Consider the following 15,417-nt stretch of genomic DNA (forward strand, 5'->3'; position numbering starts at 1 on the left):
AACTAGGTGAGTGTTTGACGGTCGGTTCTAACAATGCACTTCGTCGCTATCAGGTAATGTCTGAAGTATCGACCCATTGAGTAGATAACAAACAGCTCACGTTCCCTCGCTCTCTTCTGTCTCATTTTTTTACTGAGCCTTGTACCCGCGTAGGCGATGACGTGTTCTCCTCCTTTTTGTCCTTTTGTGAGAGTACACCGCCCACGGCCGCGTCGCTTGCATCCGTATCCGGTACAAACGGTAGAGCGCTCGAATTGAAATTTGGCAATGCTAGGATCGGAGCGGAGCAGAGCATTCGCTTCAGTTCTTTAAACGCTTCATCGTGCTCTTTCTCCCACTTAAAATTCTTCCTTGCCTGCTTTTCAGTTGATTTATGTAACGGCCTGGCGATCTTAGCAAAACCCTTTACGAAACGCTGGTAGTAATTTGCCAGACCTCGGAAACTGCAGAGCTCCGTCTGGTCGGTCGGCGTAGGCCATGTCCTCACTTGCTGTGCACGGTCCTCGGTGACTGCCATCCCATTCGACAATACTGTGTGTCCCGGGAAGGTGACTGAGCATTGTAGGAAACGGCACTTCTTCGGGTTCAAGGTTAACCCTGCGTCTCGTAGGCGAGCCAACACTAGTTCTAGGTTGACTCTGGTCCATCGCCTGTGTGGCACGTTGATAGCTTATTTGTGCAAAAAAGTTTAAAGCCTCTGTAAAGCCCCCGGCTAATGCACCGTGGTGCGGATTCATTGCATTAGCTAGCCACATCTTCACTTCACCAAACACCTTTGTCCTTTTTTTGTTGATCCGTTTCAAATTGGTGTCTGCACCGTACTGCATCGTTATTCTTTGCATCCTAGGATAGCCTGCTTTCCTCAATGCTGAGTACCCAAAATTGCAAATGCTCGTGCATGCTTCTATTCACTGTTTACGGCGAAAAACCAACATTTCGTTCATTTTCGTTACATAGCTGGTTATATCGATCAGATGCCCATAATTATGCAGACGTTCGACGAGGCACCTGGATGCTTAGAGGAATGACCACTGGCTGGGAACGAACCATCACGATCACGATCTTCACTGACTACGTACAGCTGCCATTAAACGTTTACAACATTGAGATGTCATATTAATGGTGAGCGCCCCATGGCCGCATTGTGCCCGATGTTTCCTGCGGATATGAGTGTCCACAGGTTTTATGGTAATTATTCCATGTGAGCAGTGTTAATGTATCTAGCTAACTTGATTAACCGTCGTGACTAACTCGCATTGGGTGTATACGCCGGCTGTTAGAACTCTTAAAAGGACACACCAGTCACTTAATGATGCGAATAACGCTACCAGGGTAGCATCTTTTTCCGTGGCTGTAAAATCAGGTCCAGATTTCATCGAAACACTCCTCATATGGCCAGACCCCTAAGGTTGAATACTTTCATTCCACCGCTATTCACAGACTTTAGATAGGAAAAATAAAAAAACACATGTGATTCCAAAAGACAATTAAATAAGCTTGTGTTTTTCGATCAGTTTCGTCTAGAAAACAGTCTTGGAATCTAAGAGAACTCCTTCCTTGCATAATGGGGTGTAAATGCTAATGATTTGGAATTAACGGCATTGAAAACTCGGGTTTGAAACTAGTCATGAAGTGCTGATATTAATCGCGGAGAAATTATAGCAAATTTCAAGTGCAGCATTGTAAACAGAAGTAAACTTGCAAATCCCTTGAAATAAGTAAAGTTGTGACAAAAAAGTATTCGTATTTGCAGGACGAGCTTTAAATGATCCAGACATAAGAGCTACTTCAATAAAGTGATAAGGCTTAACTCTTTGATTACGCCTATCAGACAATTCGTTGCCAGACAATTGTCAAAGAGACCCATTTTTTCAATGGGAAGGTAATAAATTCTTTTAAAATTCTCACTTCAAATAGCATGAGTGCATATAGATGTAAGCACTTATTGTATTTCAAATTTGACCGCATATGGCTCAACTTCTTTATTATACACATATACGCTACCAAGGTTGGATTGAAGACGCTTGATCTCTAGGCAAGTACTTCCTACTTTTACGCCACCGACAAACGCGCTGAGTTCTACTATATAGCTAACCCATTATTTTAAACATTCGACAACTGAGTGTCATTTCGTGATAGTCTACGACACAGCAAACACAATTTTGCGGCACTTTCTTAAGTAGACTTATTTAAACGATTAATGTTATTGCCGCTAAAAGCCACTTAGTCTACACTTTTAAGATGTTCCCGATCCACAATGGAATTCGCTGACAAAATTAGCCTATGCGTTTATTATAATCAAGTGAACTAGAAAAAAGAAATGGCAATGAAATAAGGTGGAACAAAGCAATTGCAGAACTCTTTACATACCACCATTACAGTCCACAATCTTTCCCAAGTGGAGAGCTATAGGCTAGAAAATGGTGTTTTTAAGATGTTCCGAATCCAGGAGTAGCACCCAGACGTAGTTCTATTCAACGCTTTAGCTGCCTCACTTTTAGCTGCTATCAGCATGTTTCGCGTGTGAGTAAGACCGAGGAAAGGTGGTAATCGTTTGGAGGTTGGAGAAGTACTGGGGTAAAGCGAAGCATTGTCATCTATACAATGGGAATTCACTTAGGCTTCGAACAAGAAAATCAGCTTTAAAAAGGCGTGTTTGCTTCTGTCTAAGAAACCAGGTTAAAATATTGACGAATGTGTGGCATCAACCAATCATTCGAAACAACCAATCGACGAATTAGAAAAGAACTCACAAAAATGGCTGAGAATATGCTTAGAAGCTTTAAAATCTCCTGATAGACACAGTACAAAATCTTAAACATTTGCAGTTAATGCAACAATTTTCCTTACCGAAAAACCCATAAGATTGTTTGTCAAAGTGCTGATGTACTTTTTGAAAAGAACTACGCTAAAGTAACCGACAAATATCAGCTTAGCCGAATTACCTAAGCATCCCAGTTGGATGTAAACATTAACCGGATAAAAGTGGTCTGTCGCCTTTCACAGTCCATCATGATGTAAATAAATCATAGTTTTAGAACTAAAGAACATCTTTTTTAAAAACATAGGGTCCCATATTATTATTTATTCAACGGAGGCATCAATGGCTTAGTAGCATTGGCAGATATGAACAAACTGGCAAATTCCAATCATCTCTACAGCTTCGCTTTAGTAATTCATCTCATACTGCATACTTCGCTGCAATCTATTTCTTTCAAACACATAAAATAAGTCCTATTGTACTCTAGTCATTCAATCCCATCTCCTTTGAAATGGTGAATAAATACTTCCTTTCGATTTATATCGAGTTGACATTTACCTCAGTTCACTTGTTCACCTCCGAACAAAACAGTCAATCAGGAAAATATGCAACCTTCAAACTTCATCTTAACGCCTAGCTGACAATTCTTGTTCCTCCACTACCCCACCAACTAGCCACACTGTTCACTACCGCCCCTATTGTCAAATGTTGATGCTCTTCCACTAATCAGCGTCAAATTCGTCAGACAGATTTATGTCTAACTGCCAGATTTGCCTATCCTGTGCATCCCTTGCGCCTAATGCTGCTACCACAGATACATACGCACGCTCCCACCCAAATTTCGTGGTAAAGAAAAGAAATGAATTGTCCCATGGTAGTCAATTCACGGCCACCCTTCCTTGTGCAGTTGTTTAGTTCGGTATGTTGAGTTCAAGTGGGACGATGCATGTTGAGTAGAGAACTGTAACAGTTGTGGTTGCAACTGTGATAGATGCTTCTTCTAAGGGTTTTAGGGACTCCAAGACCAGGCTGGAGGTGTCAAAGCTACACCTCCCACAATACGTGTGCAAGCACGGTGAAACGGCAAGGATCGGACAATTCCAAGTGGCGTCTCGTGCCAGCAATAAGGTGAAATGATACCATTTAGGGGAAGGCGTTACCCTCTACATTGGATGCGTTTTCTTGCTACCATGATCTTTTAGATATAGTCAGTTTGTCTCGAAATTAGTGGCACTGAATTTGATGGCAGCTGATGGCACGGAGCCATCAAACACATTCACTTGAACATGTCCACAGATGGGCGCGTAAACGATTTGCTTACCATTAAAGTATAATAACTAGGGATCACTCACTGAACCAGGTCAGGTGAAAATCGTGTTGTACTTCTATGGAATTGAGACATGCGGAATGCCTGTCCCATCAGCTTATTCGTTTTACACAGTTATTCTTGCAGCAGTCGCTTAAGTGGGGGCATGCATTAGGTCTGTGGCAAGTGGTTTTTTCCCCAAACTACTTATGATTTGTAATGCATGTGTTGCTTTACGGCATCTTTTGGGTTGTATGGCGATTATTTCAACAAACCTTGTCCACTTCCCCTTCTCCTGCGTAAAAAACTCCTAAGCTCTCCTCCTAACAGTAAAAGGCGTTAATCACTTCTCTGTATAAGATGATTACTTTACGTAAATGGTGATCTCTACCTGAAGGTTTGAAGCCGGTGGTAAAGCTGTTAAAGTTCAAGTCTGCACACATAAAAGTGACTACAATTCGTAGAAAATAAACTTTTCTAGAAAAGCAATATTAAAGCCCATTATTCGGTCGCCTAAAGTAATACTTATACTTAAAGGCACAAATTACTTCACTTTTATCAGTGACTTTATGCAAATTTATTTGAGTATATCCTTTATTATTTTCTTAGCTTACCCAAATCTTAGTTCTTGTTTTTACATTTAAATTGAAAAAATGCTAAAAGATTGCGTTTGAGTGGGTTGGTAGTACACAAAATGTGTGTTTCACAAATGTTTTCTTTAAGAATAAGTTGATTTATAGAAAGTTTACGGAATTTTTTATTTCAAATATGTATCTTTCAGGCATAATTTCCGTATATTAAAAATGGGAATATGCAATTGCGGTTCAAAAAATAGTAAAAACTGCTCGAAAGTGGCCCGTTAAATTGGGAAACATGGAATTAATAGCCAATTTAATGCTGATCTATGGATGATAAGAGCAGACGGAGGCTATCGGTGGGCACAGAAAAAGGTTTAGCATTTTGAGCACCAATGAAAATACGAAGTCAGTCCTTGCAATCCATAGGTTGAGTGCTTATCCAATCAAGCGCTGCAATAGCCATAACTAACCAACTAAAATGAGGCAAAGGGTTTTATAGGATGCCTGAAGTAATGCTACTCAAAGGGGCGCCTAAATACCGCATTAAGTTTCGTTTTCACCAAAATTATTAAAAATCGCAACTTTTGCTTCCATTTAAGTGCGTGTTTTGTAGAACTCAGAGAATGGAGTTTAGTAGATAAACTTCATTTATACTAAAGTTGAATATAAATTGTAGAGCCTGGACCTTCTCTGAGAACGTCATGGACATAGCGGGAATGACATGAACAGGATGTCACGCCATCGCACCTCAGTGACAAAATCGGCGAGGTTTGAAGGGTAGGGAGCATAAGCAGACAAATTGCATAGGTGTCGTTCTCTAATCACATGGGTCTCATATGCTCTAAAAGCATTAAAATACTATAATCAGAAACACAGTAATCAAACGAAGTTTACACTTGATTTAGAAAGAAGGCAAAATTTTACCATTTTGGAAAGACGGGTAAGTAGACCGAAGACGAATGATTATAGTATTTTCAGGAACTAAAATGAAGCTTCCCTAGACATGTAAGTTTTCCAGTTGACAAGAAGTCGGTTTTTGCTTAGAGAATAAAAATGCATAATCAGTAGTTAGAATAAGTAAATACGGTGTTAGCTTAAGTTGAACCAGGACTATGAACTTCATTCCTGCAACAATAACAACAGTTTCACGCAGCAGTGCTACACACAGAATTACCTTCCTAATGCGTCACATTACTACCCTTACGATCTGATGCAAATAACATGGACCGGACTAGATAGTAATTAAAGCGGTAGGCAGCAGTGACTATAAATGCGTACACGAAACGGGGTGGAGGGATAATGTTTCTTTTGAACAATAGTGTCTAACCTGAACGCACGGAAACATACCCGTTTGTGTCGAAGACTCTAGGCTCTCAACGCTTAAATGATGTCAGCTTTCCAGCTATGATCGACCACACACCTGCCAGTACGTTTCGTGGACATCTGACTGATGCACAATCTGTTGGGCGAAAAGTTGCTGAAGAATTTATGTTTCCGTGAAATCGATGAATAAAACGTAAAAATTTGCGTGTACTGATGGTTTCAAATTCACCTTATTCTTTTTGATCCATCTTATTTGTTACCTTAAAAATTGTACGAGAAAGGCAACAAATACTACTTTATAGTCAGAGAAACTAGAATGAGTCCTATCAAAACAGATTATTATATGCATTTTATCCCTTTTAATGAACAAAGCTATTTTCTGTTCCTTTAAAAAATAAAATTTACACAAGTCCACCTCAATAGGCAAAAAAATTTTAAAGTTCTTACCATCTGGTTAACAGAGAAACAATATTATCTCTTTTTTAAAAAAAATCTTAACCATCATCACTGCTCTGATAACCACAGGATCCTGATGCTTCCGAAGTGGAAGGGGACGAGAAGGTAGAAGAAAGGGAGGGAGAGAGGGGGAGGATGACCTTGACAAGCAAATTTTCCCCCGGAGATTGTGTAGTCTGCTTGTAGAAACAGCAATGACAGATATCGCAAAAACAATTAATTCCTCCCTTTTGACCAAACTGTAGTAGCCACAGTTGCCTTAGCTCCTTTCTTACCTCTTTAAAGGACTATTAAATACGCCCATCATTAACAAAATCGAACATTATCCCTACTACACCGCCAATCACAAGGGGCTCCTTTCATTTTATCATAAATAAAAGCACTGGTCTCATGCCGTTAAGGCATCATGACGATGATGCCATAAAAAGGTGGTTCTAGTGTTTAAAGGATTTATTTTTTTGAAAGAACAACCAAAAAAGGCCCTTTTTATTAAAATGGGATAAGCCAAATCACTGATACTGGTTCTTAAAAAAAGAATAGGTATTAGCCAGAGGAATTTTGTGAATAAGTTAAGTTTGGATTAGGTCTCAATGATTCAGGGGAGAAGGCTGATACGTTTTATGGCAGTAAATTCTCCACCCATTATTGTTACCATAAAAAGTGAGAGGCGATTTGCTTGGGGATCAGGGATGAAGACTAAAAATCATGCACCTCTGTAAAATAGACCGCTTAAAGTGGATTTATAATATTTGTATTTTAAGAGGTATTTGAGCCAATTGTTATTCTCATATTAGAATGGATGCTACCAGGACGCTTCTCCATCCAGCAGTGAGTCTAAGGTCTCCTGTTGCGAGTGCTAATATAATCCTTTTTGACAATGCAACGATAGGCTTTGAATTGTAGTACAAGAAAGTTGATTTTACATACTTTCTTTCTTTGTTTTACTGAATTTGCCCTTCTTTCACTAACGCGTTAGTACAATCGGTCAAGGGAAGCATACCATGACATAGGCATTAACACCACCCTAGTGTCATTTGTGAGGAGATTAACGGATATAGATATGAAGACTAGCTTCTAACGTTGTTTGTGCATAACAATCGAGTGCCTTGATGCACTGGTGAATTAATGCAGAACCTCTGTAGAAATCGAATTGAAATTTTAAATGTCGTATTGTGTGCCGCGTTTCTAGTGGGAGAAAACCACTTTTCCTTAAGCTTTTCAAAACTGATTATGTGTTTATACATAACCACATACACATGTAAATGCAGAAGTGTAAACGAGAGATCAGTCGAACCGATCAAATGGCAACACAAAGTCAGGTTTGTTACTTTGTGCTAGTATAAAGGTAATAAAATATAGCGACTCCAAATCACAAGGAGTAAATCGCTGACTAAAATAGCTAATTAATTTGATGGGTTGCTGGCGTATGCTCCTCTCATACGGCAAAATACAGGAGAAACTATCCATTTCATTATCCATTACTGTAACTGATTTAAGCCATAACATGCATAATCATTCGTTTTCTCTAGCTTCGACTCTAAGTAACTTCCGAACATTAAAATCTTACCCCAATACCATTCTCTCTGACTCACCCTCCAGTGACAACGAGGTTATGTCAAATGGGAAAAATCACGTCACAAAGTCAAATGTTAATGCGTGCATGAGAAACATGGTCATTGGTGTGCTATGCCGACTGTTTCCATTGTCACAATTTTTCTCCCCATTAATTTTAATAAAGTAATGTGACTTAAATTTCTATCCTGTTATAATTAATAACAGAAGAAGGTCTTATTTTTCAAAATTATATGCTTGTTCATCTACATTAGCACGCGCTACCATTGTCATTTTTGGGTGACATGTGTTCGCCATTACCATTAATGATAATTGCGATTGCACCAAATTATGTCCCAAAGCGATCATAAGATCTAAAGCGCAACAGAAAATATTTAGAATGGCATTCGGCTGACGTTAATCAATTTGTTTCCGAATTGAACAAATCTTAAGGGAATAAATACCTTGGGAACTGTAGGTGGTAGTCGAATCTCTTCTAAAGACTTGGTTTGCTTAGCTCTAGAAATATGCGTAGTACCGGAATCTCCCCAGACGATAGTTGTACTATGTATTAACTACAACGACCAGGCAAGAAAGCTGGTGGTTTATTAGCAAAAGTGAAAGTAACAGAGCATCTATAAAAAAAGATGACGGTCGTTATTGCGAAGACTGCAGAACAAACGTGGATAAAAGTAATATCGAAGCAAAAGTTGTTATATTGTACAGCCTCTCCATCTAAAAGCTGTCCTTGGTGTTTTGAAAGCCACGAAACGAAATCAAAGGGTTTGTTTTCTGCCCTTACGAGAAGACATTTGAATTAAACTCCAGTGACACATTTCATCAGTTTTGCTGAATTATCAAGAGTTCTATCCCCCTTTACGCTCTGCCTTGTGGGAGATCCCTGAATTTAAATTACTTGGGGCATATTACGCTCTCTATTGGAAGAAAAATTCACCTAAAAATGGAGCCATTTAATGAAACATATTAGATATCATCTCCTCTTACCACCTTGTTCTTGTCCCAAAACCTTTAAACCGTCTCTCTGTGTCCCATTAAGCTAATAACCAAGTGAACGAGGTTCTTTTATCAGCATAATTTAGATACTTCATTATAAGTCGCATAAACACCTCTAAAAGAAGTATTTTTGAATCCCCCGAGTTTGTTGCCGCTCAAGATGTTAATTCCATTGTTACCAAATACAAAATTTTGCTAATTTCTAAAGTTTACATAACTTCAATATCCGTTCCGTTGTGAGTCCCAAAATTTCGACCCCTCATAGCACATACCTTTCCTCAGCAAAGTTTTGATGAGATAACCAGGTCATAAAGTCAGTATAGCTCTTCATCTGGACTGTGTTCAATTGCAACTGCTATCAATGTTGCACCTAAGGCGTTATGCGATGTATAAGTCTGGATACGCTTCGATTATAGGGGTGTACAGAATAGCTGGTAGGCTGCTATAGGAAATGACACGAATGAAACGCTATGAGAATAAGATAGTGGGCAAAACTGCGGTTTCGTTCTGTAACAGTTAATCTTTTATCAAAATGAAATTATCCAGTCAGAAAACTAATACCAAATACTTTATCACCTTTAAATTAAATTCAGTCTTAATGACAACTGAATCAAAGACTTCATAAAAACCATTCTTACTCTTGTAAATGAGACAAAGGGCACAGCAGATGTTGAGCTGCATGGATGGATACACATTGTTAACATCTGCGGTCCACATGTGTACATATGGCCCTTTGAGCTTCACGAACGCACCGCACGAAATTGTTTAAGGCTTCCGCCCTTTCGCTAGGCGCCATGGCCGTCAAGCCTGTAAGCCTTTCCGTACGCCACCAATGTGTTTTCTGTCCTAACATTGTGACTCAGGGAGCTGCAGTCGGGCAATAACAGATGATGCAAAACGCAAGAGCCAAGCTATTTCATATCGCACTACTGTAATACGATAGTGGTTTATCCCTCGGTTCTGATGAGGCGCCACTTTTGTACTTCGAATTAGCCCCCTTGTACCTCGCTGGGTGGGCTGGCCTTTTGGGCCATGCCAATAGCCCAGACACCTTCTCCGTGCTGAATATATATATTCTGCTCGAGTATTTTGTCTTCTTTCGTCTTCAGGGAGTCTCGGGACGCTACACTACCTTACGTAGAAACCAAACGAAATCCATGAGTGGTTTGCCACGCCTTGAGACTTATATCTTACCATCTCTTCTGAGGGATATAAACGCACATGTGGAGATAGTATGAAACCAAAAGGAGTCTGTTTTCACATACTACACGATGTTACCACTTGTGCAACGCACAAGTACCAATTTTAGTAATAAAAAGTGGCAAATCGAATTTCAGAAAATAGAGTTAAGGAAAGAATTGAGAAACTGTGACCTAGTGGTATTTACAATGACATTCCACGAAAGCTTATTTTATCAAACACACGAGACATTCTCCGTATTCTTTTTAACGTTATATAAATTTGCCTTAATAACCTAACACTACACCGAATAATTAAAAAGAAATGAGTTTTTATCTTTCCCCACGCATTAAACAAATTAAGAGTTAAGCCTGATTTATGCCGGGGAAATGCGCTTATTTGCACTATTGATGCATTATTTCACGGACTGAATTTGATGTGAATAATGTTGACCTTGGGTCGCGATGAAAATCGTTTGTGGACCTACAAAATCATGTGTGATAAGGTGGGTGACGCGTGTCATCCATCCAACATGCAACTGTTCATAGGCATTGATGGTGTTTCATCTCTGTGTTTTGTGCCCTCCATTGATAAAAACCTCCTCATGGTTGGTACCACTGGTGGTCGCGTAAGAATGTAGGCTTCCTGTTTTATTTGCTCACTGTTGCCTTACTCTAGTCTTGATTGTTCAAGAAATACTTGTAAAACTCTTTATCAAAAGCGGTGGCACAAGTCTATAAGGTGCTTGGTCGTCAACCCGTTCTCCCCCACATCTTGCATTACAGCCTCCAACCAAGGTTGTCTTAAGGTTCATGACATCGAGACAAAGAAACGGATTGGTTATTTCACGGGATCGGGGGATTCCTCGCCATTTTCCGCACTGGTCGCTGTCACTAATCATCGTTGGGTAACGGGGGACGACAATGGTATGATAAAAGTGAGCGCGAGGACCATAGCTCACTCTTGATTCAGATATGGGACGATCGGTTGAAAGAAGGCCATTGCTTCACCATCAAACCTAATACAAACGAGATGGATGCAGATCTCTGCGGAACCAACGATCTAGCAGTTGGGGCCGATCCCCAAGGCACTCTGCTCGCCGCTGTGGAATCGGGCTGTCTTGTCACCTACAGTATTAGGCGCAGACGACTTGAGACCATTTCTGAGCCTCTGGGCTACAGTGCTCGCTCTGTCTGCTCCATTAAGAATGGTAGCAAGGTCCTTCTGGGTACTGATGAGGGAGTGATATTGATGTACAATTGGGGCGAATTTGGCAGCATCTGCGACCGATTCCCCGTTCGGACGAGCCGCACGCGGGTCGACCATCGTTCAGGTACGAAGCTTTTTGATGAGGCTGGCTGTCCAGCGGTGGAGAAGATTGTCAAAGTCACGGAGAATATTGTTGTTATAGCAACAGACGATGGGGCGATTAGGTAAGTCGAAACAATCTTGGTATGCCGTAGGACAGATGATGTTCTATTTCCCTTGGCGTCATTATTTGATCTATGGTCAGACTTCATTCCTTATAAAACTGTTTTGCAATCTCAAGGCCAAGTTCAAATACAAATTTGTCTTTTTTGAAACTTGTAATTATTATTTTTTAGGGTTAGTGACACGTATATTCATGTATATTTGATCTTCGTCTTAAAAATTTGATCGTTTTATTGTAAATAGTGTAGCTTCTGAGGTACCTCTGAACACTTAGAGCTTAATGAGACACTGTTATGTTACATGACAACTTGTTGTTGCTATTTTTTACTTTGATGTTTTTTACCTTTGGGGCAAAACACGGTTGGTAATTTTCAGACTGGATACTTAAACTGACATGATTTCTCCTGACCCTGTCATGCTTCTGAATCTTTATTTGAGTGAGAACCGTTTATCATTTTAGTTGTGATGTGATTGGCGAGCTATCACAGCGTTTTAGTTTAAAATTTCCATTTTGCAAATTGAGATACCACGTCGACTTCCACCGATATAACCGTTTAAGGCCCCCTGTTTCTTTACTAATTGTGTGCTTTTTTACCTACAAGGTCGGGAAAATTGGCGTTTTGACTAGGTAAGGCAGCAATGGAGTTCTAGCTTCTAATTTAACGGGGATTTAGGGTCTCATTTTAGGAAGGGAGGAACTTCCTTTTCCACATGATCCTCTTCCACCTTTATGCACTGCTCTTCCAGTGTTTGGCTGGTGTACAGAGGGAATTTCTGTCATTAAGTCTGTACCCAGCGTGAGCAAACTTTACGAAACTATAATTGTTCTCAAATGGATGCGTTTTATTCACCATTTTCCAGAATAGTATTTCGTGCAGTTTAGTGTTGAATTTCCACACGACTGGAGGTCAAGGTCGTCATTTAGACACGTACGGCCTCCACTAGTAAAATGTTGTACTTACCACTTTGGGCTGGGGGCCTTCTATAGTTATCCCTATGTCCCAAATCTTTTCATCACAGAAAATTTTGCTCACCATTGCACGCTGCTGCATACGAGTATACACTACCACTGTTGCCTGACATCTTTGATTAACCGCTGTATGTACTGGACTAGACTACGATATGTGCATTGAGTGCTGTGAGTTATGGTAAGTGATCTAAAATCAGGTCTCAATTCGATTTTAACACCTCTGGTACAATGAATGTTGTTTTACTTCTTAGCTATTTAGGAGGTTAAATAAGAACATTCCATCCTTACTAGTCCACTAATTGCACGTATCTCTCCTCTACTTTTAGTCCAATGAGCATCCTTCCCAATCGCATGCTCACTTGTCTCGGTTGGCACACAGCAGATGAAGCTACGGGGGGTGGTGGTGACTGTATGACCTTGGCGGTGTCTCCTGCTTCCACAGTCGTTCCTCTGTTAGCTAGCGGACTTCCTCTGGCACCGAGCCTCAAATTCTGGTCGGTGGAACACCTTCCAGCCGAAGCGGAGGCCGAGTCAGCAAAGGTGGTGACTGGGGAGAAGATGATGACCCAAAGATATGGACGTGATGCGAAAGCTAGAGTCACTTCGAGGGGTGCGGACCGTGATAGAGAAGATTTTTTATCAGGACTGACGGAGAGAAATGGGGAAGGGAGCAAGGGGGAAGAGGAGGAAAGAAGTAATGACCGTGAGAGTGATTAGGCAAGGCTAATTTGTGTAAATTTGTGTGGTAAAAGTGTACTAGGGAAGTTTCCTAGTTTTGAGTTATCAAAAGTGGTTTTGGAATGTTCTTACTATCCCTTAATTTGATCTTAACTGAGGTCTTTCATCAGATTTGCTACTTAACGACCACGTTTTGAGTAGAATAATCAGTTACTTTGGAGGCTATTTGTTCGGAGATTTGGGTGGTGTAGTGTGCTATGTGCACACTCAGGTATTCGCATCCTCAAACCGCTAAGCACTTCCGGCATTGACGTACTCGCCTGCTGTATGCATTATACCGCCCCGTGCTATGGTCACGCACTAACGACCTGGGTCTGAGTGAAGTAGGTTTCCAGACGATTGGGCACCATATTTATGCATTGGGTGACAGCTTTGCCTATCCAATCTATGGTGAATAATTATGAACTTATTAGCTATCGGTGGGTAGGCCAGATTTGAACTCGCCTAGTTGGTTGTTCGGCCCACCTCTGAACAGTTGCTTCCAACTCGTTCATCTCTGGTTTTGGCCCCTGCTTGTGTAGCTATTCTCATACGAACGCAGTCATTTGCTGCTTACGGTGCTGCTTCTGTTTGCGAAGTCTAATCAGACGGTAATTTCAATGCACTGTTTGTTGTTACACAGGATTTGATAAAAAGGGGAGTCAGAAAATAGGCTTTGGCAGTCATTTGATACCTAGTTCGAAACACGTGTGGCTAGGGTTACATGGTGCGTGGGAATTTACATTGGTCTCGGGGAAGTCTATCACTTGTAAACTCTTAGTGTTGCGTGGCGAGTCAGTGCGTCTTGTTATTTACTGCTTAGCTGTGATTCAAAAACTGACTTAGTTCATGTGGAAGCATGTAAAGTGCTCTGATTGTTTATCTGCCTTCATATTCCGATAACGTGGGCACCTATGGTTCCGCCATTGTACTTCCGCTCGACAGCATGGCCGCAGGACTACGCCAGTAGCCTCTCAGTCCTCCTGAACAACCCTACTATGACTTCTTACGACTTCAAGGGAGGCGGGACATTGCGCATGGACAATGAAAGCGTTGGCGAGCTGTGCATCAGTAACGTGCAAGTCGTTTGTTTAATTTTATCAGGGGCCGGCCTTTGGGGCATGCTAGTGGCTGCAATCCATTCTGCATGTCGACGATACGTATTCTCCCCGAGTGCTATGCCCCATTTTGTCTTCAGGGGGATTTCGAGGCGCTGCATTGGTGGAAAAGAAATCGAACACGATCTTAGAGGGCAACTGTCCCGACTTTTACTGCTAAGTGATAAACCTTGGCGGGACGGAGGAAGTGGGAATGCCGCGGATAGGGTATGACAGTCTCCAGTAAAATGTCTCGCTATCCCATTCGCATTGTCTGCGGGAAGGTTGTCAACAGCTGAGGCGGCACTAGTCGCGGTCGTGAGACATATAGGAAAGCTTGTTACGGAGCTCTCTACCGTGCCTGCATGAAGATGTCGACAAAGTGAATACGCAATATCCCTCTGCTTCTCTACCATCTGGATAGGACCCAGGGTAATACACGAAGTGAGAATAAAGTAGCAAGGAGAAATGGAGGTGAAACTCAACTTCCACGGAAATACGCTAGACAAAGCCCGTTGTTAGATGATTGGTTGTGTAATGTGCCGTCTTTCGTCCCCAGAAAGTCCCAAAGTGCTGCAGTATTATTAAATGATTAAAAACTTATATAGCTTGGCCAAGTAGTTTATTGAATATGAGGAGTCTTCGGTTTCCTAAACCATGCTTTTGCTGTAGGAGCAATGCGTTACAAATATAAGGAACCAATGCAGTGGCTTGAAGCTTTGTTGGGCTGTGTTGAACTTCGCAAACACGACTCTCCACGGCTCATCTTTGCTTTGGTGGCATGTTTTGTCATGCTACCTCAGCCTATTAAGATTTCATTAACGCTCTATATTTAGTTGCATGTTATGTCAATCAAGACTTTGGATAATATAAACTTAAGTGAGGATATAATATATAAAGTTCCTGGTGGGTTCTTTTATAGTGTCACTGCAATTTGAATAACCTTACAATTATACTCGCAATTATTGCTTTAAAAAAATTTACAACAACTAAATATTAATATAATTATGAGATACGCATGGACAATATGTAAT

At 40.8% G+C, this 15,417-nt stretch overlaps 2 protein-coding genes across 2 annotated transcripts; one reads left to right on the forward strand and one right to left on the reverse strand. All coding sequences in view use genetic code 11, as the record gives it.

Moving 5' to 3' along the window:
* Positions 1 to 121: 121 nt before the first annotated feature.
* Positions 122 to 1,050, reverse strand: EGR_10007 (Retrovirus-related Pol polyprotein; the record flags this gene model as incomplete). Its single annotated transcript, XM_024499256.1, has 2 exons — positions 122 to 650; positions 995 to 1,050. 2 exons carry the CDS (start codon positions 1,048 to 1,050, stop codon positions 122 to 124), a joined length of 585 nt encoding a protein of 194 aa, XP_024346320.1.
* A 9,563-nt stretch (positions 1,051 to 10,613) lies between these two features.
* EGR_10008 (WD repeat-containing protein) lies at positions 10,614 to 14,564 on the forward strand (the record flags this gene model as incomplete). The annotated part of the gene is made up of 5 exons (XM_024499257.1): positions 10,614 to 10,804; positions 10,847 to 11,105; positions 11,141 to 11,601; positions 12,896 to 13,272; positions 14,485 to 14,564. The coding sequence occupies 5 exons, from the start codon at positions 10,614 to 10,616 to the stop codon at positions 14,562 to 14,564; spliced, it is 1,368 nt and encodes a 455-aa protein (XP_024346321.1).
* Between the last annotated feature and the right edge of the window lie 853 nt (positions 14,565 to 15,417).

This window comes from Echinococcus granulosus, assembly GCF_000524195.1.
Source record: "Echinococcus granulosus chromosome Unknown EG_S00183, whole genome shotgun sequence".
NCBI lineage: Eukaryota > Metazoa > Platyhelminthes > Cestoda > Cyclophyllidea > Taeniidae > Echinococcus > Echinococcus granulosus.